The 25,926-nt window shown below is 40.0% G+C and overlaps 2 protein-coding genes and 1 pseudogene across 2 annotated transcripts; all 3 read right to left on the bottom strand.

The window, feature by feature from the left end:
- Window positions 1-2,268: 2,268 nt before the first annotated feature.
- LOC142150406 (olfactory receptor 5P56-like) lies at window positions 2,269-4,074 on the bottom strand. The gene is made up of 3 exons (XM_075205602.1): window positions 4,027-4,074; window positions 3,343-3,396; window positions 2,269-3,240 (listed from the first exon to the last, which is right to left on the bottom strand). Exons 1-3 carry the CDS (start codon window positions 4,072-4,074, stop codon window positions 2,269-2,271), a joined length of 1,074 nt encoding a protein of 357 aa, XP_075061703.1.
- A 9,655-nt stretch (window positions 4,075-13,729) lies between these two features.
- Window positions 13,730-17,042, bottom strand: LOC142150405 (olfactory receptor 5P56-like). Its single transcript, XM_075205601.1, has 3 exons — window positions 16,944-17,042; window positions 14,803-14,856; window positions 13,730-14,701 (listed from the first exon to the last, which is right to left on the bottom strand). Exons 1-3 carry the CDS (start codon window positions 17,040-17,042, stop codon window positions 13,730-13,732), a joined length of 1,125 nt encoding a protein of 374 aa, XP_075061702.1.
- Window positions 17,043-24,213: 7,171 nt separating this feature from the next.
- Window positions 24,214-25,002, bottom strand: LOC142150404 (olfactory receptor 5P55-like; annotated as a pseudogene).
- Between the last annotated feature and the right edge of the window lie 924 nt (window positions 25,003-25,926).

Raw genomic sequence — 25,926 nt, 5'->3', positions numbered from 1 at the left:
ATAAAGTGAACTTGTATTCCCAGCTGTTTTGCTAACGTGGCAGGGTTAGGATTCAGCAAGCGAGGAATCACGATGTGAAATCTTCTCCCTGCTTAGCCTATACACTTCAATACCCGGGTATATAGTAGATGTAGTTTCAATGTAGTTAGGAGTATAAGTTACCCCTGCAACAAGCGTGCTTCATCAGGGATGAGTAGTAAATGGAACAGATGTTCCTCATCTTTAAACTTTCTTTAAATCAGCGGTTTGAGATTTGACCAATCATGAACAGGGGGCGTGGTTCAAACCCAAATAGTGAGACATATATGCGCATAGAGCGATGTTCATTGTTGCCAATAGAATCCTTATGATGAAGTCATTGTATTCTATGCACAGCTGTGCTGATAAAGGCTGATGATAAAATTAAGTAGGATGGCAACATTTCTACATAGTGGAATGATGCACATAATATAGGCAATAAATGATAGGCCTTAAGTCAATAGGGAGACTGTGGTTTGGGTATACGTTGTTCCTTATAGATGCAAATAAAGCCTGCGATAGGGGAAGGCACTGGGGAATAAAAATTAGTGATAGAGGAAATGGGTCAAGTTTTGCACATTTATTAGGGTGGGGAGAGATTCTCCCCTAATATTGTGGTCTTGTGGTTCCCCTGAAATAATCTGTGGGAGGCACCCCCAGAATAGTACGCAAAATGCCCATCATCATCATCATCAACGTGGATCTTAGAGGTGTACCTACATCTACTTCCCAGCCAGCACAGTAGGTAAGGAGCGTTAACGTGCCTTCACTGCACTATGCCTACTCCTGCCCTCTGACTACCTCTCTCGTTCCAGCGCTCTAAGCATAGAGATGTAACAGGGGGAGATAAGTCTCAGTCTGAGAGCTGAATGTGACATAAGTTTTTCAAATGTAAATGTGTAGTTGTAAAAAGCATCTAACTCTACATGACCCCTTGTATGTTGTACCTTACGGTGGCTAAAGTAGCAATCTTTACTAATCCTGTCCTGTACTCTATATACCTCGCTGTTAGTTGGCAGCTGTCTCAGAGGATATAAAATCTGTTAAAAAGTGATAAGTAAGATTTCCAACACTACTAGAACTGCTGCTGGTGGCATCAGCAGAATGTGAGTGTACAGGTTTGAGTCCTATCTTACCTTGATTAACGGAACTTCACTATTTTGCTCTTTAATATTCTTTCTATGTGGGACATACAAACAGGACGACCAGAACAGATTGATTAAAGAACAAGTTTTATTGAGTCAGTTTGACAGCACTTGGGCCATTTCGCTGTAAGAAACACACAATATTCTGGTTATGATGGATGGACAATACCTGTGATACTGTGTTGTTGCAATAATATTATACTGCTCGCAATCCTAACATCTGAGGTTATATACTTTGTACTTTACTATAAGTTCTGCATTGTCTATGACTACAAACTCAGACCACTGTGAGACTCATCAAGTGCATATGCCATAGATTTGAGAGGTTGTAATTAGTGCATTAATACTGTCACAATGGTATATACTCAAAATATACATTGCAATTTGAGCGTGGAATATTTGTGTCTGGCACTCACCTACCTGACCTGCTTCTCTGCGATCACCATTAACAGGAGCTGGAAAAGTGTGTATATATATATATATATATATATATATATATATATATATATATATATATATATATATATATATATCTCCATTTTCTAATACTTTTTTGCCCTCTCTCTTAAAAAAAACAAAACTTTAAATATGAGGTAAAGGAAAGTAAAAAAAAAACAATAATACAATTACTAAAGTGACACAAAAACACACTCCTAGAGATCTCATTATATTTAAATTGTAACTATTTCATTTCCAGAGTTCAAACCTTTTTGCCCCACACTGTTCATTGGATAACACCAATAATATGCTAACTGCTGTTGGTGTAGAAAATTCAGATTGAGATATTACCTAGAAAGCGACCAGAGACATGATACTACCATTATTTTCATAGTAAAAAAAAAACATAAGCCAAACTATATTATAGACATCATCAGTATTATGGTATACATTTCTCAGATTTCAGGGTACTGATTAAATGTACACAGATTAGGAGTACTTAGTATGAAGTAAACCACTTTGTTAACCAAACATTGAGACACCCCACTTGAGAATTCAAGAACCTCTGATTTCAAGCTAAATAAAATGACCTGTTTAGTGTATCTCATTATATTATCACATCAATGCACTGTATACCAGATAAATATACTGTTAGCCTCAGGCATATCTAGGTAGTAAACCCATGTGAAAGTACATTTCTGATTTCCAGAATATGTTTGTCCATCCTCTTTCTAATTGCAGCCTTCATCTCTTGGTTCTTCAGGCTGTAGATAATTGGATTAAATAATGGAGTAACCACTGTGTATAGTAGAGATAAAATCTTTTTAGTGTTAGATGATTGTCCTCTGGATGGAGATACATAGACAGCAATCAGAGTTCCATAATACGTACACACCACAGCAAGGTGGGAGCTACAAGTGGAGAAGGCTTTCTGTCTCCCAGTAGCAGATGGTATTTTCAGTATAGCAATTGCAATGCAGACATAAGTTGAAATGATGAACAGTGTTTCTACAACAGTTTCAGGAGTGGCAATACCAAATACTGCCATTTCCAAAATGGATGTATCAGAGCACGAAAGTTCAACAATAGGAGCAAAATCGCAGAAAAAGTGGTCAATAACATTGGGTCCACAGAAATATAGGTTAGACATCAGGATGACAATGATAAGTGCTATCATGAAGCCTAATGCCCAACACCACCCAACTATATGGAAACAAAATGAAGAATTCATTGTGGTAGAATAATGCAGAGGTTTACAGATGGCCAAATATCTGTCATAAGACATCACCGTGAGAAGAAGACATTCTATAATTAAAGTTACACTACAGGCATAAAATTGTATGATGCAGCCAGAAACAGAAATGGTGCCACCACTATTTAGTATTACATGAAGCATGATTGGGGCAACGCTTGTGGTGAAAGTCACTTCACATAAGGACAAATGACTAAGAAAGAAGTACATGGGGGAATGAAGATGACTAGTTGTGGAAACCAATATGATGATTAAGAGATTACCAGCTAAGGTGGCTCCATAGGTCATAAGGAGGACAATGAAGAGTGGAATTCTTGAGCTTTCAAGACCAAGGAAGCCAAGAAGAAAAAATTGTTTGATTGTTGTTTGGTTCAACCTTAAAGTTATCTGATGGGACAAATGTAAGAAATCAACACAGTCTTCTCTCTCAACAACACAATTTGAATTTTAGAAGCTGAAAGGTTATGAAAAGACTTAGAAATAGACAACCTTCACATCAGCTCGTTGACATCGACATCCTCCCACAGACATTGCACTGTGTTTCTGAGAAACGTATACAGTTTTATGTCTCAAAAATGATAACGGATGGTGAAACAGTTATCCCAAATTGATAACTCAGGTTATTACAGTTAATTATGTTTGGAGCTATTAGATAAGCTGTTGCTCTTTGTTAAATGGGTAAGATAAACAAGATTTTTTTAAATTAAAACTGCTTTATCTCTAGACTATTATTATTATTATTATTATTATTATTGTTTTTCACATTTCTTTATATAGTGCCAGTATACTCCACATTATACAAATATTCCATGTTAATCGCTAGTTTTCATTTTCCAAATAAAGAAAAAAATCAATATCATCAATATCAACATATATTTTATGTTTGCTAATGAAACAACTGGGAAAATGGTGAGGTTCAGCTGAATAATTTACTGGTAGGTTATATTGTTTTTGACAGGATTCCCCAGTTCATGTGTGTGTTTGTGGGGTACAGAATGTAGACTACAAGCTGCACTGGGGCAGTGACTGCAGTGAATGATTACAAAGTCTCTCTTCTCTATAAAACACTATGAAGTTCGGATTCTTCTGCCTGTACTTTCCATACATAAGAAGGAAATAATTTAATATTTGTTGGAATAGAGTATTAAGAACACACTATTTAGAGTAACTAACCGTATTATTCTGAAGAGTCTCATATTGTTCTTGGGAACTGCAATTCATCTTATGAAACAGGCTTTGGTTCTTGCTCATCAATGCAATAAAACTATAATGTTTGCAATTATAATATTAATAAATAAAAAAATAATTAAAGAAGAACAAGGTTACTTGTTTAACAGTCGATCAGCCTCATATAAAATAATGTAGATATAAAATAATGTAGCACTGTAGCAGGTTCTTATAAGATATTCAAGTGTCGGTGTGTGGGGATTAAGGGAGGTCTGAAATAGATCACGTACCTTGGGGATAATTAATCAGCTAATTGGAAACTTGCAATAGCTTGAGTCTGTTCCCAGTACAATTATCAAGATTATTGTCTTAAGATAAAGTTTAGTAATTTATTTCATTATTATACATAATACTTTTAGAGATAAGTAAAGTTTTAGATATGTTTTTTAAGGTGATTGTAGTTACTTAGATATGACGGCAGTGAAAGTGTGATTCACAGTGGAAGAGGCCATGACACAGAGGTGAAAAGTTCTGTGATTCAATGTTCTGGTCTTTGATTTTGCTTCTTTATTCATCAGATATATTTGTAAATCTGCATTTCATGGAATTAATATGGATAGTGTAGGGATAGGGTTTAATTTATTCTGAAATGTTGTGTTTTTGGTAGAGGGGACACTTGTATTACCCCAATAATGAACAAAGTTTTGGAAAGCGCTCGGATTCTGTATTCGGAGTAAGCGCAGTGAAGCCAAAATAGCATCTCTTCCCCTTCCAAATATTTCCATGGGGTTCGGAGAAGTAATGTTCAGCCCCTGTATGTGTCTGCATTTAATTCCAGAGATATGAAAAATAAAAATATAGTTACATAGTGTACACTGTGCCGCTGCTCCTAAACCTGTGCAAATCCTGTTAAAGATTGCCTGGACCTTCTATTTGGTGAGGAATCTTCATAGAAGCACCACGCTGCTTCTTCACTGTGATCACATAAAATAAAATAAATTGAGATGCAAAGTGCATCTGCTTATGTGAAATATTTGTGTAAACTAAATATAAATGCATTTCAGCTTCAGGGAGCAAACAAAGCTTTAAATAAAAAGAAGTGTATTGTCCACTAATGCTAGAGTCTTGGTGAAATCCATAACATATTTTATTGTAAAGATTAACACTTCCTGGTGTATTACCTTCCCACATGTTACATCATGGGTCTGATATGCATCACCCATCTGTCACACAGCAGAGTATGTGTATGTGGACTGCTAGTTAACAATATTATCTTTCTGTTCCTGTTTCTACTACATTTTCTGTGTAACCCTGGGCTATAGTCAATCAGTGTGGGGATGATTATAAGAATGCACATAGTATTCCAGGTGGGTTGCAGCTATTCATCCCATTACTTCTAGCAGACTTCATAAGGATGAATGCACAATTTCCAGAACTCCACCCCGCTCCCATCAGATAAACAGGAAGTAAGCGACTGCTAAAGCCCCTACAACATCACAAACACATGTACAGGGTCAAAATAAGGATTTGCTCTTAATGAATTGGGATTAGTAATCTAATTTACCAGTTTTGACCACTATTGTTCTTTCCTGTACAGACTTGGAGGCACTAGCACTGAATAGGAGAACTACATGTGGATAGAATCCCATCTCTAAACCATACTTTCATTCTAGCCAATCCTGAGGTGAGCTGGCCTGAAAAAATCCCGGCAGGATGGGATTCCTACCGTGGGAAATTTGGACACTTTAAAAAGAGCTCACAGAGGGTCTAAGAGATGTTCCAGAATTTATTGAGCTTGGTGTAGAGTTTTGTCTCTCACCAGCTCCATTGTGATTCCTGCATCTGATTATGCCTTTGACCGACAACTTCCCCACATATCTTGCTGCCACAAATCTTTGCTCCATCCGGTGTTGCTCATGGTTCTATTCACATGGTAAGCCTAATGGAGAAGAGAGACTGGGGTTCAGATTCCTATCACGCTGATAAGGAGCTGTTACATCAAGAGTATCGCAGAGATATTACAATATAGCTTGGACTGGAGTTTTGTGATTACCATTGCGATATTGAAAAGACTGCTTGAGCGGGAGTTTATATTCTCCACTGTGATAATCATAAGAACAGCTTGGCCAGGAAATTATTGTTTTTATTGATCCAGAAGTTCCAAAGGCTCCCGGTATCTGCCTCAGGACCACTTCACTTGGTTACCACCTGGACGAAGCGTAAAACTTGACACAGGGATCTAAAACTAGCAGCAAGGTTGAGGTTTTGGAACTCTGTGTGGAGAGATCCACAGAACTATACTAACCCTATTTTGGCCTGTCTGGAACCCAAGGACTGTTTCGTTTGTCATCATTCCTTGGAGTGTGGTGAGCACTTGGGTGTTTGATTTAAAGTATATCTCTTTAGTGGCTATTGTTTGCATTAAATGTTCATCTTTTGTAATAGTAATACTATTGCATCCTTCTTCTCTCCTTACTTGTGTGTCTCTGAAAAAGGACTTCTCTCTGGGTCTCTACCCTAACATCCTGTTATCATCAAACCGCATAAAATGAATAATGGGGCAAATAACTCACAGAGTAGGTTTGCAGGGGATGTACGGGATCCAGAGACATTTACAGTATCACAGAATTATCTATCTTGGTTCCAGCACCGTCCCTGCTTGCTCTACTGCCCAGCACTTCCGGGTGTCAGCTCACGTGATCACTTGTCGGGGCAGGCAAACTGAGTCAGCTACTTAAACTGCACTCTGACACTTGTGTAGTGTCAGAGAAACTTAATTGTCGTGCGTCTGACTCCTGGACCTGCTCCCCAGTGTTAGTTTCAGTCTCCCTTCCCAGTATGTTAACTCTGTGACTCTCTGTGTACTGAACCTTTGCCTGTACTGACCACTCCTCTGCCTGATGTGATTATTGTGTACCGAACCTGGTTTCCCCTTGACTCTGCTTCTGTTTACTGCTTTTTCTGCTCTGCACGCACATTTACTGGAGATTGGCTAGTTGTGACCATTCTACCATTTACTGTTTGGCTATTCCGCTGCTCCCACGTATACCAAGTTGGGCTTGTTTGACTTCACTCCGCTGCATTACAGTGCACACCCACTTGTGCAGCTCCCTCTTCTATCTGCAATGCTACATTCTGGTGGCAGTCCAGTGGATCGCAACCTGTGAGTTCTCAGCAGCAAAGTCCATCCTGTCTTGTAGCGGTTCTTGGTCAATACCAGGGAACTCGTTAGACTCTGCACCTCTGGTCAGCCAGTGCCTATCAGGGTTAGTAATTCAGTCTAACCTGTATAGTATCACACGCTGCTCACCCACAGCTGCCACCCGGTAACCTGAGCATCATTCATTCCTCATTCTCTGCTTCTTCCCCGACTGTCAGGCCGGCAATCGACTCTGCACATGCACAAGTGATCATCTCACCTATTTTCACCTGTCCCGTTCATCCAATGGTTTCCTGTCATTTATAAGGCTCGTCCCAGCTCCTCTTAGTGCTGGTTCTTCTCGTCAGACTCCTGGCCTGGGAGCAGCTAATGCACCCTGCGGAAATCACCTATTACCTGCTCCACTCGTTAGTGGTAACTACTGCAGATCATCGCTACCATCTCTCCAAGTGTACTGCTGCAAATCATCTATTATCTCTCTGTGGACTATCGCTGAGCATAACTCAGTACTCCTACTCATTTGTGGCTATCTAGTGCCACCATTTTTCTCCGTACTCGGTTCTCGGTACACTGCTCGCTGGGAACTCCCCTAGAGGGCCGCGACCTGCAGGGTGGAAGCTGAGAAGCCCAAATTCCCTTGCGGGATCTTCTGGTAATAACCCTCCACTTTGTTAGATTCCATGCCTCTGGGTGAAGTACCACCAATCCAAGGCAGAACAGAAGGATCCCACTCATCCTAGTGAATCCTGACATATAGCTTCCTCTACATTTGTTACATACAGGTCATCTCACAGCATTCAAAACAAATATATCACTGATGAGCAGTTTATTTTAGCATGTCATGATGCTGCTACATACTCAAGACCACATTAATCATCCTGATCATGAATGGTGTTTTAAAGTTTAAAATAAATGGTGTTCACATCACAAACAATTATCCGAGAACCACCAAGCATTGCCTGGACTGGTTACCACTAATGAGAGTGGACAAACAGCTTCTGGTCCCTCTATAATTTCACACGGTTATGACAGGCTGGACTTGTCACACTATACCAGGGAAACTGCAGTTCAACATCACCAGTCATAATATGACACAAACCAGCCTGTTCATCATGGAGCATGATTCCCTAGCTGAATCTGGCCCACTCCCAGGATTAACATTTCAAATCTCCTCTTCTAGACTTGTATCTTATCACCAATATTCAAGTAGTTAATTATTCTGGCCAAAATTATGTCTCAGATTACAATGCATTCTCTCAATTCCTCTACTACTTCGAGGTTCTAGAGAGGATTGCCTACACTCGCCTTATGTGCTTCTTTCCTCCCACAACTTATTGGACCTTCTTCAGTCAAGTTTCCAATACTCCAAAGAGACTACACTCACTTAGGTTGTTAATGATTTAATAGCTGCTTAATCAGTAGCCCACAACTCACTTCTAGTTTTCCTTTACATGTGACACTGTCAACCACTCACTACTTATACAAATGCTGTGTTCCCTATGTCATCAAGACCCTGTCCTATCCTGGTTCTCATCCTGATGTGTTCGGTTGGATTCATCTCGTCTCTGATGCCTCTATCTGTTGGAGTACAACAAAGCCGGTCCTGTGGGTAATTGTACCAAGCTGAGAGTTTTCTGGTGGGTTTGTAATACCAATCAGATTCTAGCTATCATTTATTTAGTACATTCTACAAAATGACAGCTAGAATATGATTGGTTGCTATAGGAAACATCTCCACTTTTCAAACCCGCCGGAAAACCCTCAGCTTGATACATTTAGCCCTTAGTATCCTTGCTAATCTACATCATGCGATATCGCTTGGAAATCTAATAAACTAATTTGGGTTTCTGTATCACCTTTATACCAGCTGACACCAAAATGAATAGCTGTGGGGTGGGGTAAGTCATTAGGTCATAGATAGTTGCCGAAGATGTAACATTAATTGACAGCCTTCCTTGGAAGAAACAATACCATGTCTGTCAGGCACACAATCTGCATCATTAGAGTTGCTGACTGAGGATTAAAGCACCTGGTGTTATGGTCTAGGTGATAAGAACCTCTTTCTATGTTGTAGCTATGGAAGAATCCCCTTTTAACAACCCCAATCAAAGTTTGGCAGGAATCCGGAGATCCCCAGTTGCCATCTTGAAATTTAGAAAAGTGAAATGCTCTGCTAAATTCCCACACCTGAATTAAATCATGATCATCATTTATTTATATATATATGTATTTAAATACAAGCAAGGGCCAGCTGTATTCAACTCCAGAGGAATATATAGGTCTGATTGAGTGCATTTACAATACCATATTTTCCCGTTTCTCAGCTCAGCTCAATAAAGTGCCTTATCATTCCTGGGAACTCCCTACTCCTGCTCTTAAACGTGTTATACCTTATACCTCTGTTGTGACACTCTGATTTAGTACTACCAGCCTTACCATTTCAGAGCCATGTGTGATTTCTCATGATGAGATTTATGGTATTTTTATGCTGAAAAAGGAACATACAGAGCTAAGTATGTATTTACAAAACTAGGATTGCATTTATTGAGGAGCCTTTATACAGATCTTTGTAAATGATTATATCAGGAGATGCATTAATCCTAGCAGCTAGCACCAGAGGACTATCAGTGATGGAGTTGTACAAATGAATCTGAACTGCTTAAAAATAGATCCTACATGAAAAATAGCAGCAGTCTCCCTTTATTTTCATGACTACAGACTATCTTGTATGTATATTATGATTCAGTATTGTCTTGATAAGAAAATTCCTTGATTTAGGTTAACTGCTTAAACAGTTAACCTGCCTGGTCCCGACATTGCATCTTTAAATTTTAATTCAGTCAGGTCGCACTGACTTCAGACAGTGGTGCCGGAGAGCGGGCCAGTCGGAAGGAGGTGCTGTCATCCTTCTGCCTCCATCGGATATCTGCAGAGTCATTTTGGAGGTAAGTCTCTCAATATTGATGTAGTTTTTTGCTGAAATCATTCTTTTTTTGCAGGTGTAATCGATGTCGGATTTTTCGTAGTCGCGGAAGCGATTACCACCTAGCTGGTAACATGCAGACTATTGCGATGTTATGTGCAGAGAACTATTTTAACTGTGAAAAGGGAGCACACACACACATATATATATATATTTATATATATATATATATATATATATATATATATATATATATATATATATATATACATATATATATATAAAAATATATATACATATATATAAATATATATACACTGTATGAACAAACATATTTGGACCCTTGTCCATTACACCGACAGTTACTGTAATGACATTGTATTCAAATACATATAGTTTAATATGGAGTTAGTCCCCCTTTTGCAGCGATAACAGCTTCCACTCTCCTTGGAAGGCTTTTCACAAGATGTTGGTGTGTTTCTGTGGGAATTTGTGCCCATTCATTCTGTAGAGCATTTAAGAGGTCACGCACTGATATTGGATGAGAAGGCCTGGCTCACAATCTGCGTTCCAGTTCATTCCAAAGGGGTTCGATGTGGTTGAGGTCAGGGCTCTATGTGGGCCAGTCAAGTTCTTCCACACTGAACTCATCAATTCATGTCTTTGTAGTCCTTGCTTTGTGCATTGGGACACAGTCATGTTGGAATAGAAAAGGGCCTTTCCCGAACTGTTGCCACAAAGTTGGAAGCATAGCATTGTCCAAAATGGCTTGGTATGCTGAAGCATTAAGTTTGCCCTTCACTGAAAAAACAGCCCCATATAATTATCCCACCTCCACAAAACTTTACAGATGGCATAATGCAGTCAGGCAGGTAACGTTCTCCCGGCATTCGCCCAACCCAGACACGCCCATGTGACTGCCAAACAGAGAAGCGTGATTCATCACTCCACAGAACACTTTTCCACTGCTCCACAGTCCAGTGTCGGTGTGGTTTATACCACTCCATCTGACGCTTGGCATTGGACTTGGTAATGTAAGGTTTGCTTGCAGCTGTTTGGCCAAGGAAACCAATTCCATTAAGGTGCACGGTTGTTGTGCTTACATTAATGCCAGTGGAAGTTTGGAACTCTTCAGCTATGGAATCAGCAGAGCGTTGGTGACTTTTACACACCATGCGCCTTGGCAGTCGTTGACCCCGCTCTGTGATTTTTTTTTCTTCTGCTTCGTGGCTGAGATGCTGTTGTTACTAAACACTTCCACTTTCTAATAATATAATTTACAGTTAACCATAGAATATTCAGCAAGGGTGAAAATTTCATGAACCATCTTATTGCCACTGCCCCACAGGTTGGGACCCTCAGAGAGAGTGTTAGTCGAGACCCATATAGAGATGCAGCAGAGCAGAGAAGTAGACTTGAGGAGAAGATAGCGGTGGAAGAGTAAAGCACTGAACAGCAAGCAAGGATTCACTGGAACAGGGAGCTGCCCACGAGCAGGTGACACTTGTGGATGGGTAGCACCAAACAGCAACCAAGGAATCACTGGAACACTGAGCTAAACACGAGGAAGTGATAGTTATGGATGAGTGGCACCGAACAGCAACCAAGGAATCATTAGAAAAGTGAGTTGAACATGAGGAAGTGATAGTTGTGGATGAGTGGCACTGAAAAGCAACCGAGAAGGTGTCTTATACACTGTCAGGGTTTGACACAAACAACAGTCACCTGAGTGCAGAGTGAGATGACTTAAATTTCCTGATGGTGAATGGTGCACCAATAATAGGGAAGGAGAGGGATTAAAAGGAGATCGGGTCTGCGCATGAACAAACCCGAATCCAAGATGTCCGCTGCCATCAGGCGGACGCGGCGGTCTGCATCGGGAAGGAGACATGCTTGGAGCAGGTAAGTATGCCGGGACACAAGTGCAGGTTCGGCGTGTGATACCATGGAAACATCCAAAACCCTCATTCACTGTTTTATAATATCTCACCTAATGTAATCTCTTGTAATACTCCTCCTTTCTAGCCTACCTGACTCCTCCTGTGCCTCTCTTTCAGAATTTCCAAAATGCCAATGACTGCCCTTTTTTTCTTTTGCTGCTCTATCTCGCTTACTTTCTCTATCAGTAGCTACACAAAATTTATTATATATTCCAATTCAAATGCCCCCCAGACACATATAAAGCCCTCAGCCAATCCTTCTCAGTCTACATCTCAACCTCATTTCTTCCCACACTACCTCCCACCCCCCTCCCCTCTCTGTCCGTGTTGCTCTTAACCTGTGGAAAGTAACCTATTTGATAATAGGTCTACTCCATCAGGGATTATTTATGACTTAAACTCAATGTCTAGTCATTAGCTTCTTTATCTGAAATACTATGTTCTCTGTATGTACTCTGTTAAGTCATAGCTGACATAGCTAATAATAATAATAATAATAATAATAATATTAATAATAATAATAATAATATGCCAGAGATAGAGGACTGCTTATAAAAATATATCTGTGGTGGAGCTGTTCCAATGAATATAAACTGCCTAAAACAAATTCTAACTAAAAAATACAAGAAGTATCCCTTTAGTTTGATAAAAAAAAAAGGCTATAATCTGTGGATCTTCTGACCTGGTATTATGTTAATAAGAAAATCCTTTAATTTAGATTGCCGGTCTGCTGTCATCAGGTTTGAATGGGATGAGCCTCTCAATTGAGGAAATTAATTGAGTTGGTCTGGTGTAATTCTTGTTTCACTTACTTAGATATTCCAAAGTAAGCAAATAGCCTAGTGGAGCCCAACCTTACCTTGAACATTGGAGTCCCATCAGGCTTGGAGGAGAGAAATGCATGTAAAATATTGATCATATTTTACATTCCTCAGGAAGGTATTAGCTGCCTACCATCATTACCTCTCCCCTTTCTTGCACACACAACCATTTCTGGAGGTAGTCCGATTACTAAAGCAACACAAAAAACACACTCCTACAGTTATCATTATATTTAAATTGTAACTATTTAATTTCCAGATTTCAAAGCTTTTTGCCCCACACTATTCATTAGGTAGCACCAATAATATGCTAAATGCTGTTGGTGGAAAAAATTCAGATTGAGAAATTTTCTAGAAAGCGACCAGAGACATGGTACTTATTTAATACCAGAACAAACCAGGATGAAAGAACACATTTTATAATTTAAAAAACCCAATACAAGAGTAGGTAAAAATATTCAATTTTCAAATTGACTCTCTAAGACATAAATTCTCATCCCGTGGTACATGATCCTCAATGAGCAAATTAGATAGATTCAAAGAATACTTCAGTATGTTAAATAGAATTCGTACTACCATTATATTTGTTGTAAAAAAAACATATGCCAAACTATATTAAAGGCATAATGAGTGGTATGGTATACATTTCTCAGATTACAGAATACTGATCAAATGTACACACATTAGGAGTACTTACTATGAACAAAACCACTTTGTTAACATTGTAAACATTGAGACACCCCACTCGAGAATTCAAGAACCTCTGATTTCAAGCTAACCAAAATGACCTGTTCAATTTATCTCATTATATTATCACATCAATGCACTGTATACCAGATTAATATACAGTTAACCTCAGACATATCTATGTAGCAATCCGATGTGAAAGCACATTTCTGATTTCCAAAATATGTTTGTCCATCCTCTTTCTAATTGCAGCCTTCATCTCTTGGTTCTTCAGGCTGTAGATAATTGGATTAAATAATGGAGTAACCACTGTGTATAGTAGAGATAAAATCTTTTTAGTGTTAGATGTTCGTCCTCTGGATGGAGATACATAGACAGCAATTAGAGTTCCATAATACGTACACACCACAGCAAGGTGGGAGCTACAGGTGGAGAAGGCTTTCTGTCTCCCAGTAGCAGATGGTATTTTCAGTATAGCAATTGCAATGCAGACATAAGTTGATATGATGAACAGTGTTTCTACAACAGTTTCAGGAGTGGCAATACTAAATACTACCATTTCCAAAATGGATGTATCAGAGCACGAAAGTTCAAGAAGAGGAGAAAAATCGCAGAAAAAGTGGTCAATAACATTGGGTCCACAGAAATATAGGTTAGACATCAGGATGACAAAAATAAGTGATATCATGAAGCCTAATGCCCAACACCACCCAACTATATGGAAACATAATGAGGAATTCACTGTGGTAGAATAATGCAAAGGTTTACAGATGGCCAAATATCTATCATACGACATCACAGTGAGAAGAAGACATTCTGTAAGTAAAGTTACACTACAGGCATAAAATTGTATGATGCAGCCAGAAACAGAAATGGTGCCACCACTATTTAGTATTACATGAAGCATGATTGGAGCAACGCTTGTGGTGAAAGTGACTTCACATAAGGACAAATGACTAAGAAAGAAGTACATGGGGGAATGAAGATGACTAGTGGTAGAAACCAAAATGATGATTAAAAGATTACCAGCTAAGGTGGCTCCATAGGTCATAAGGAGGACAATGAAGAGTGGAATTCTTGAGCTTTCAAGACCAAGGAAGCCAAGAAGAAAAAATTGTTTGATTGCTGTTTGGTTCAACCTTAAGGTTATCTGATGGGACAAATGTAATAAATCAACACAGTCTTCTCTGTCAACAACACAATTTGAATTTTGAAGCTTTAAGTTTATGAAAAGACTTAGAAAGAGACAACCTTCACATCAGCTGGTTGACATCGACATCCTCCCACAGACATTGCACTGTGTTTCTGAGAAACGTATACAGTTTTATGTCTCAAAATTTACAACAGATGGAGAAATTGTTATCCCAAATTGATAGTTCAGGTTATTACAGTTAATTAGTTTTGGAGCTATTAGATAAGCTGTTGTTGTTTGTTAAATGGGTAAGATTTTTTGAAAGTAAAAACTCCTTTACCTCATCATCATCACCATTTATTTATATAGCGCCACTAATTCTGTAGCGCTGTACAGGGAACTCATTCACATCGGTCCCTGCCCCATTGGAGCTTACAGTCTAAATTCCCTAAAATACACAGAGAGAGAGAGAGAGAGAGAGAGAGAGAGAGAGAGAGACTAAGGTCAATTTGATAGCAGCCAATTAACCTACTAGTCTGTCTTTGGAGTGTAGGAGGAAACTGGAGCACCTGGAGGAAACCTATGCAAGCACGGAGAGAATATACAAACTCCACACAGATAAGGTAATGTTTAGGAACCAAACTCATGTTCCCAGTGCTGTGGGGCAGAAGTGCTAACCACTAAGCCAGCTCTAGACTATTAATATTATATTGTTATTCACATTTCTTTATATAGTTCCAGTTTACTCCACAATATACCTGAATAATATCCTATGTTAATCGCTAGTTTTCATTATCCAAATAAAGAAAAATCAGTATCATCAATATCAACATATACTTTAGTTCTACTAATGAAATGACATGGGAAATGGTGAGGTTCAGCTGACAGAAATGGTTTATATAAGTTACCTATAGAGTTCATCTACTTAGCAAAATTATTTCCATTCTACACAAAAATTACATTTTATTGTCATATTTTACAGTAATGGGTTCACGGTGATAGAATGTGAGAATACTGTCACTATTTAGGGCCTCACATTGCTAAATACACAAAGGTAAACTGACAACGAAGCGTAAGTCTAATACTGTTTCCTGACCGGGGGCAGAGGAGCTACAGGGGGAAGCACAGGATTTAAATGGGTGGGAATTCCAGGTATGGATTTTACCACAATATTCATACAGGGAATTATGTAGAGCCCTGTTCAGCAAATAGCAGAGAGTAGAAATGCTAGAAATGGCAATGTCACGTTTTTTCTTTATATCTTACTTATTGTGTCTGGCTGAGCTGGAGAATCCTGGGCACTGGTAACCCCCTATGCTGAGGATTATAATGGAAACACTGTTGTCTTATACACTATCTACACATTTGCACTGATTAATACCCACATTACTCCACTCATCCTGGAAACTTAGCTCCCTGCTCCCAGCCTACATGGTATTGACTGGAATCATCTATAGATCCACGTTTCCATGTATGGAATAGTACGGTCCACTATAATGTGATGTCACCACAACAGCACTTTGCTGTCCACAGATCTGGGGTCCTTGGCTTTAAATATAACCAGGTCACCTTCTGTATGGAGTTCTGTATGTTCTCCCTGTGTTATTGTAGGTTTCCTCCAGGTGCTCCAGTGATCTCCCACAGTCTAATTATTTACTGGTAGGTTATTTTGCTTTTGAGGGAATCCCCCACTTTGTGTGTGTTTGTGGGGTACAGAATGTAGACTACAAGCTGCACTGGGGCCATGACTGCTGTGAATGATTACAAAGTCTCTGTCCCTCTTCCCTATAAAACACTATGAATTTTGGATTTCTTTTGCTTGCATTTCACTTACATATAAGAGCTCTTTCACACATATGTGCTGGAAAAGGGATAAAAATGGTTGAAAACTTTGTTGTATCTTTCCCAGTGCAATCCAGGTATCACGTGAGAAATAGGTCATCAGAAGTTTAAAAGTTTTATACAGTAGGAATTGTACCTATTGCTTATTTTAATGTGGATTTCAAGCATTTATTAAGGTGTGAAAGTATAAACTAAAAGTGTGAACGAGTCTTTAAAATACATATTTTATCAATATGTTATTGATGTTTCATATCGATGTTTAATTTGTATTTTGAATAGACTTTAAAAAAAAATCATCTAGTAAATTTACAGGTTTTCTTCAGTGTAAAGTTGTTGAATTATGTTGAATGTAAATTTACATATTTACAGATTTTTTTGTTGGGAGAGCAGTAAGAACACTGTATGCAGAGAAACTAACCATATTATTCTGAAGATCCTGAAGATCCTTAGAATGTTCTTGTGAACTGCAATTCATCTGATGAAGGTGGTCTGGTAACCGGCTTTGGTTTTTGATCATCAATGCAACAAAACTTCTTGCAATCTTCAGCCTTAGCAAATGTGAACAAAATGTAAAACTAATCAAACAAGAACAAAGTAACCTGTTAAACAGTCAAGAAGCCTCACATAAAACACTGTAGCAGGCTCCTATAAGACTTCCAAGTGCCTGTGTGTGGGGATTAAAGGAAGATTGATAGGGGAACAGACCATGCACCTTTGGGATATTAAACCAGCTCTTTGTAGATTTGCAATAACTTGAGTCTGTTCCCAATACAATTCTCATTTTTGCTATCTTAAAATAAAATTTTGTAATTTATTTCATTATTATACGTTATTAGTTTTAGAGATGGGTAAAGTTTCAGATATTTTTTAAAGCTGATTGAAGCTTCTTAGAGATGACTGAAGTGAAAATTTGATTTGATAGTGGAAGAGGCCTTGTCACAGAGGTGCATAGTTTCTTGTTTTGCCAATAATACTACAGTCTGGCACAGACAACATACAGGGTATAATGGAAACACCTTACCAGTATCCTAGCCACTCTTGGAGACTGCTGTCTATCCATTCAAGCTTCTCCCCTTCTCTCCTTTGAGGCTACCAGCAAGTCCTGAATCACTTCGCTTTTGGCAGACATATAGCTCCCCAAAACCTGGAGAAGTAGTTCATGGCAAAGGCAGTAATCCTGGGACCAATTGTCCCTTTCCTGTAACAGCAGAGACCGGGGACCCAACGCTAGCCTGACTTCAGCTATCACTGGGTTATGAATGCCAATTTGCTGTTCTCTGGAGTTGGAATTTGAAGGCAGAAATGACCTTCCTTGGAGTTCCAGGACCTGCCTGATTGGTCCTTTTCTGTGTTTACCTTTTCACAGATAGCAGATGATTTGCTCTTGATACAATTAAGGACAGGTATTGTTCTGTGGCTATATAGCAGAAGTTGTTTAAACAAGTAAGGTTACAATCTAGAGACATTACATTTAAATATATAATGTAGTCATCTATCTTTTGACCTTTTCCCTATGCTAGCACACCCAGACACACAGCTAAACAAATACAAGAAACACCCTGGTGTGATGTACATTCATACACGACTGGTGGACAATAATCCTTTTGCCAAGGCTGAGACAATGGACTAGTTTGCAAGATAAGAAAACCATTCTGGCAGACATTTTAACTACTTGCAAATAGAATATATACAAGTTTAAATATGACTGACAAATATGGGGAACCAGAGGGCTAGAAAAAGTATAAGTCTTTATAGTCCACAGCTTGCAAGAAACGAGGGGATATTAATACCTCTATTTACCACACCTAGCCTGGACTTTGACCCGGGGAACCTGTTCTTCACCTTCCCCTGAATGGATTTGAAAAACATATAAATATATATATATATATATATATATATATATATATATATATATATATATATTAAGAAGTTTTCTTGTAGCTTTGTTTGTTTGTTGGTGAATATCTTTGACACCCCTGCACCAATTGGGATGAAACCAGTGCAAGGTGGTAAAACCAGTGCAAGGTGGTCCAGTTGGATCTCGCCCAGTTTTAAGGGCGTTAGAGTCCAAAAACAATACTGTGCAGCCACCTAACGGGCATGTCGTAAGAGCTTCTGAGGTGCTTATTATTTTTAAAATGTTGACAGGTACATCCAACTCACTGTTATCTTAATAACTTGAAGATTTAAACACGGGCAACATCGGATACTTCATACTTCAGCTAGTATATATATATTAGCTGAAGTGTCCAATGTTGCCCGTGTTTAAATATATTTATCTATATATATATACATATATATATATACATATATATCAGAAGACGTTTGTTTGTTTGTAGGCGATTATATTTAACACCCCTGCACCGATTGGGATGAAACCAATGCACAGTGGTCCAGTTGGATCCTAGCCAGGATTTGAGGGGGTTAGGGTCCCAGTCGGACCTCCCTTTGGTGAATGCTGAGCATAACTTTGATTCAGGGGGCCTGTTCTGAGTCTTCCACTGGATGATTTGGACTAAAAATCCATTTGTTGGAAGGCCCAGAACAGGCTTCCCAGTTCAAATTTTTAGCCAGCATAAACCTATGGGAAGACCAGCTTTGACCACAGCCCCCTAATATGTCTTCTGTAATCCAATTTTAATAGTCTGTGAAGTTTTGGTCGAATTTCATCTAATGTAAGGCTCATAACAGGCTCCTCAGTTCAAATTTTTGGCCAGCATAAACCTATGGGAAAACCAACTTTGACCACAGCCCCCTAATGTGTCTTCTGCGATCCAATTTTAATAGTCTGTGAAGTTTTGGTCGAAATTCATCCAATGGAAGGCTCAGAACAGGCTCCTTGGGTGAAAGTTCTGCAAAGCATACACCAACAGAAGATCCAACCGGGACCCTAACCCCCATAAAACCTGGCCAGAATCCAACTGGACCACCTTGCGTTGGTTTCATCCCAATCGGTGCAGGGGTGTTGAAAATATTTGCCAACAAACAAAGTTCTTCTTTTATATATATAAATATATATATAGTGTAGCTGGCTTAGGGGAACAGGTGCCATCTCTTGGGGCAGATGGAAGTGTACAACAGCCATGAAATCAAACAAGTCCCAGGTTTTTGTACAACTGGCCGCAGCCAGTTTTATTAAGCAGCAAAAATTAAAGATAAATTTCAAAATAAACACTGACTGTCAAACAATAAAAGAAAATATTAGAAGTTTCAGAGATATAGTTTACACTGAACAATTTTCAGGCTTTCTCTTATAGAGACTCTGCAGTCCCTTCTCACAGGCAGAGCAAAGAGGATGTCTAGTCTGACTGCTTTTTAACACCCTTCCACAGGTGCAAGTGCTAATCAGTCTATCTTTAGGCTGGAGGCCCAAAAGACCTGAAATGGGCCTAATGGATGGAGTCCGCTCTCACTCTCCATCGATAACCCCATAATCCGCTTATCGTTTGACATTTTGCCCTTCTTATAATCTTACCTACAATAGTTAACTTACAATTATAAATAACGACGCAGAGACTTCTCAAAGCCAAACAAGAGAACTAAAAATCTGCTCCTCCAGATAAGATATCCCTATCTCCGACCAGTGCACCCTATCTGATCTATAGAGCTATGGGAAACAAGCCTTAATTGCCGGATCGCCCTCTACTTCCATGAAATATTATTTTAACTGCCTTGCTAACTTTCGCACAGGACTATTCAATACGAGCTCTGATCAGATCTCCTTATATTTCTCCAAAAAGCCTGGCGCTACCCATGATTTGCAACGTCTATAAAACCGAACTTATAAACCACCAGACAAAAACGGAGCAAGGACACCGACATTGTTACCATCGGGAACTAAGGAATCCAGACAAGACAAAACATCCACAAACCTATCAGGAGACCCAGAATCATGTCTAGCCTTAAAAACCATGTTACAAGTTAAACAATGGACAATTAAATGTCTCAATAACTCAAAGCAGGAGGGGAGGTGGCCTATTGATTATTGCTAGCAAATTATCACACCAGGAATTTATGCTCCAATCTCTAAGGCGATGACCCTCAAATCCCTTGCGACCACACGTGAAACAAATTAAGCCTACCACATAACTCAGCCACTTTCTCAATTAGAAGCCTACAACACCCTGCCCGAGTGTCAATCTCACATCATCAGCCGCTATTCGTCTAGGAAGCTGTTACTCGCAAACCCTGGCTCGGCGGCGGGCGAAGATCACCCCGGAGTGGGCGTGGAAGCAGCTTCCGCATTAGAAACGCGCCTGGACCCTTGTCCCAATGCCATATGCCCGTCCGAACCTGCAGAGGAGGAAACAGAAAGAGAGCTCCCTGGACCAAGAGCAGCAGTTCCCGCACAAATGGCCGTGCCGAAGTATGCCCTAACAAATTAGGTTCAGCAACCACTAACGGACCTGATTGCTGTACCGTGTTAACTAAATTTGGTGCAACCATGCAGGAAGTTACTCGAGAACCCGTCAGGGAGGGTGCACGATCCTGCCCTGAACCCGGACCACCAGCCACCATCTGCACATCGCGGTGAAAAACAGAGCTCCATAGCTGTGGAAGCAGAAGCACTTATGGTTAATGCTTGAGAGCTGGCACAGATAGGAACAGAAAAACAGAGACCATAAGCAGAGGTGGGGGGGGCGGATAGCAAGGAAGAAGCCCTTGAAAGTGGGTGCGAAAATGGGTAAGGAAAAAAAAGAGGTGGGGGAGAGAGGGGGGAGGGGGGCTTTGGCTATGCGGGACCCAGCCGAAACTAATGCTTTGCCACAGAAAATATTGATTGATAGAAGGGCAGAAAGGTGTATGACTAGGTCCCTGACCCACTGACCAAGAGGACATGTGACCAACGGAAAGGGGGGCAGGACGAGCTGAGAGGACAGAAGGGAAATTTAGGGCATAATGCATTGCGAACCCACTGCCTATTGCTGGTGGGAGACCTGGGAGAGGACACCATCCAGTGGAAGGGTTTGCACCCTTGCAAGGGGCCGAACTGAGAGGAGGGGCAGTAGTCGTGGGGGGGAAGGGGAGGGGCAAGAAACTGAGGAGTAGCAAGGAATTGTGTCACGGGGGTGCAGGGGGAAGAGGGAGGTGCAAAGGGCAGGAGGTTAAACATGAAGACAAGGAGGGGGCAGAAGAAAACTGCGGCTGTGGGGCCACAGGGGGGAGGCTAGAATGATAAGGGCTGGGAACACCGGGGCGAAAAGCAGAATGGGGGTTGTTGACCACTTGAGGAACAGGAGCTGGGGGGCACTTGTGGGGGGGCACTTGTGCACTTGCCCCTACTGCATAAGAACCTGGGGGGCATTTATCCAAGGGGGGACTGGGATTAAAGGTAGCCTAAACTAACAATGTCTAACCCCCTCCCCAGCATTATTGCCTAGTGACGGGAGAGATCGCGAGCGCCCGCACCTACAATGGCCACCGGGGACACTGTGCGCATATGCACATGCACGTCCAGCTGCACCCGAGTCTGCACGCGAGCACTGTGACGTGCGTGCGCAGACACTTTTCGAGCCGCCGAGGTTGCGGCAGATTCACCCCGCTTGTCCGGAACCCGGCAAGCGAGGGGGCAGAGGACACTTTCAGCTGTGAGTCCTGGACTCTACGCTTAGCACTGGCCGGGGGCACTTGCGTAGCCTCTAAGAGGTGGAGGAGGGGAACACGGCCCTCTTAGCTCGGAGCATGATAGATAGAAATGGAATGGTAGGTTAAGCAGGGTAAAATAAAAAACGGAAGAGGGGAAAAAAGGGGATAAAAAAGGAATGAGGGAAGAAAGAAAGAGGCAAAAGAAGGGGACAAAATGGAGGGGAAGTTTGTAAAGAAGTATAAAACACAGAAACAAAATGCTGGAAAAAGAGACAAAAAAACAAATACAATAAAACAATGGAAAACACTTGCACAATATATACTCACCAGGCCAGCAGGGCAGGATATACTCACCAGGAACTTTACAGACGAGCAAGTTAAATATATTTCCTGACGTATTAACTCTTCCCAGGTATAGCCACTCCCTAGTGCTCACCACTGATTGGCTGAACCTCAGCTCCATCCAACATACTAATATAACTCTTGCTATACTCAATATTTTTCTCTCTCCGTGCAACATTAGCGTTTATGTTACTTCGTGCCATTTCCTTCCCTCTGTTATCCGGAAACCCTTTACCAGTTATTACCACAGTCCAAAAGTCCTTAGCAAGCCGTTTAAACAAAGACACACATTTTCCTGGAGTTTTTAAAACATGTAAGCTAGAAACCTCAGACCAACATACCTGCCCAAAAACACTATCCAGTGTTTTTATCACTATATGTATAGTGACAAGATCATGCACTTCTCCTGCCTCATCCCTCTGCCTTGCCTTACACTGGCTCCTCTTCCCCCACAGAATCCTTTTCCTCACCTTCAAGGCCCCTTCTCACTCCACTGAGCCATATATATCCAATCTCCTCTCTATTCAAACTCCATCACGTTCCCTGCGGTCTGCCAATGACCGTCTCCTCTCCTCCACTCTGATCACTTCATTCCACACCAGAAATCAAGATTTGTCCCGGGCTGTCCCCCTCCACTGGAATGACCTCCCATGCTCTATCTGACTGTCCCCTAATATGTGCACCTTCAAACGGGAACTTAAAACTTCTCTGTTCCTCAAAGCCTACCAGCCGTCCACCTAACCATCTCCATGCTTGATCTCCTCACCTCCCTCTTATCCTGTCCCTGTACTCACTTCTCTTGCACTTGATCCCCTCCACTGACTCTCCCTTGTGCCTTCAGTCTGTTTTCCCTCCCTTTAGTATGTAAGCTCTTATAAGTAGGACTCACTTACCTTCTGTCTCTATACCATTTATTTTCCTCCAGTTTCACTGTACAGTACTAGCTATGAATGGAGCTATTGAATTCTTGGGGGAAAATGTATCCAGCTGTGATTTTCCGGTGGGTTTGAAAAGTGGAGATGTTGCCTGCAGCAACCAATCACATTCTAGCTATCATTTTGTAGAATGTACTAAACAAATAATAGCTAGAAACTGATTGATACCCCTTCTAGCTATTATTTGGTTAGTACATTCTACAAAATGATAGCTAGAATGTGATTGGGTTGCTGCAGGCAACATCTCACTTTTCAAACCCACCGGAAAATCACAGCTGGGATACATTTTCCCCCAAGAATTCAATAGCTCCATTCATAGCTAGTACTGTACAGTGAAACTGGAGGAAAATAAATGGTATAGAGACAGAAGGTAAGTGAGTCCTACTTATAAGAGCTTACATACTAAAGGGAGGAAAACAGACTGAAGGCACAAGGGAGAGTCAGTGGAGGGGATCAAGTGCAAGAGAAGTGAGTACAGGGACAGGATAAGAGGAGGTGAGGAGATCAAGCATGGAGATGGTTAGGTGGACGGCTGGTAGGCTTTGAGGAACAGAGAAGTTTTAAGTTCCCGTTTGAAGGTGCACTATAGGGGGACAGTCAGATAGAGCATGGGGAGGTCATTCCAGTGGAGGGGTACTTTGTCGGAATATAATATATATTAAGAGTACTTCATAAAAACAAAACCACTTTGTTAACCAAGCACAGAGAAGCCCCATTCAAGAATTCAAGAACCTGTTCAATTATCTGTTTAGTTCACTTCATTTTAGTACTACAACATTGCACTGTGTACCAGATATACTTATTGATATATGTCCGGTGTCTATATTATAAACCCATGTAAAAGTAGATTTTTGATTCCTTAATGTGTTTGTCCATTTTCTTCTTCATATTAGTCCTCATTTCTTGGTTCTTCAGGCTGTAGATAATTGGATTAAATAATGGAGTTACCACTGTATACAGAAGAGATAAAATCATTTTAATGCTGGATGATTGTCCTTTGGATGAAGATACATAAACAGTAATTAGAGTTCCATAATACGCACACACCACAGCAAGGTGGGAGCTACAGGTGGAGAAGGCTTTCTGTCTCCCAATAGCAGATGTCATTTTACATATAGAAAATGTAATGCAGACATAGGTTGATATGATGAACAGTGTTTCTACAACAGTTTCAGGAGTGGCAATACTAAATACTGTCATTTCCAAAATGGATGTATCAGAGCATGAAAGCTTAACAATAGGAGCAAAATCGCAGAAAAAGTGGTCAATAACATTGGGTCCACAGAAATATAGGTTAGACATCAGGATGACAATGATAAGTGATATCATGAAGCCTAATGCCCAACACCACCCAACTAGATGGAAACAAAATGAGGGAATTCATTGTGGTAGAATAATGCAAAGGTTACAGATGGCCAAATATCTGTCATACGACATCACAGTGAGAAGGTGACATTCTGTAATTGAAGCTACAGCAAAGTTATGAAACTGAATGATGCAGCTGGATACAGAAATGGTGCCACCACTATTTAGTATTACATGAAGCATGATTGGAGCAACGCTTGTGGTTAAAGCCACATCACATATGGACAAATGACTGAGAAATAAGTACATGGGGGAATGAAGTTGACTATTGGAAGAAACCAATATGATGATTAAAAGATTACCAGCTAAGGTGGCTCCATAGATAATGAGGAGGAACATGAAGAGTGGAATCCTTGAGCTATGAAGATCCAGGAACCCATGAAGAAAGAAATATTTGATTGCTGTTTGGTTCAGCATTAATGTCATCTGATAAGATAAATGTAAGTAAACAATATTGTCTATTACTCCCAATAATACAATTTGAATGTTGAATTTCTTAGGTTATTAATCATCTTAAAAATATTCTAATTTCAGCTAAATTGACATCACAATAAGTCCACAAACATTGATTTATGTATTAAAGATATGCATCCACATACATGTTTCATAATTACCAACAGAGGGAGAAACAGAGTTCCCAAAATGATGAATATTAGTCCAGATAATTATCTTTGGAACAATTTACTTAGCTGTTCTTCTGTGTTAAATAGGCAAGATAAAAAAAGATTTTTGTTGGGGGGAAAAGATGCTTTGTCTGTATAATACTAATATTATTATTACTGTTATTAACATTTATTTATATAGCCATCATACCCTGCATTATATCTGTATAATGTGCCATGTTAATTCGTAGGTTTATATTTACTAAACTTCGAGTTTAAAAAGTGGAGATGTTGCCTATAGCAGCCAATCAGATTCTAGTTATCATTTATTTAGTACAACTGCGGGTTCTACAAAATGACAGCTACATTCTGATTGGTTGCGGTAGGTAACATCTCCAATTTTTCAAACCTGAAGTTTAGTAAATATTCCCCTTGAAATCGTGTCATTAACTTATATTTAATTGGATTTTAAAGTAGTTTTGGAGCTTTTATGTATGTGTGATAGCATAAAAAAGAAAGAACAAGTCCTTGTTACATTTTGCTGATGATTAATGTTGATGTTTAATGTGTA

Source organism: Mixophyes fleayi, chromosome 4 (assembly GCF_038048845.1).
Source record: "Mixophyes fleayi isolate aMixFle1 chromosome 4, aMixFle1.hap1, whole genome shotgun sequence".
NCBI classification, from domain to species: Eukaryota; Metazoa; Chordata; class Amphibia; order Anura; family Limnodynastidae; genus Mixophyes; species Mixophyes fleayi.
This window is presented reverse-complemented; position numbering and strand designations above follow the sequence as displayed.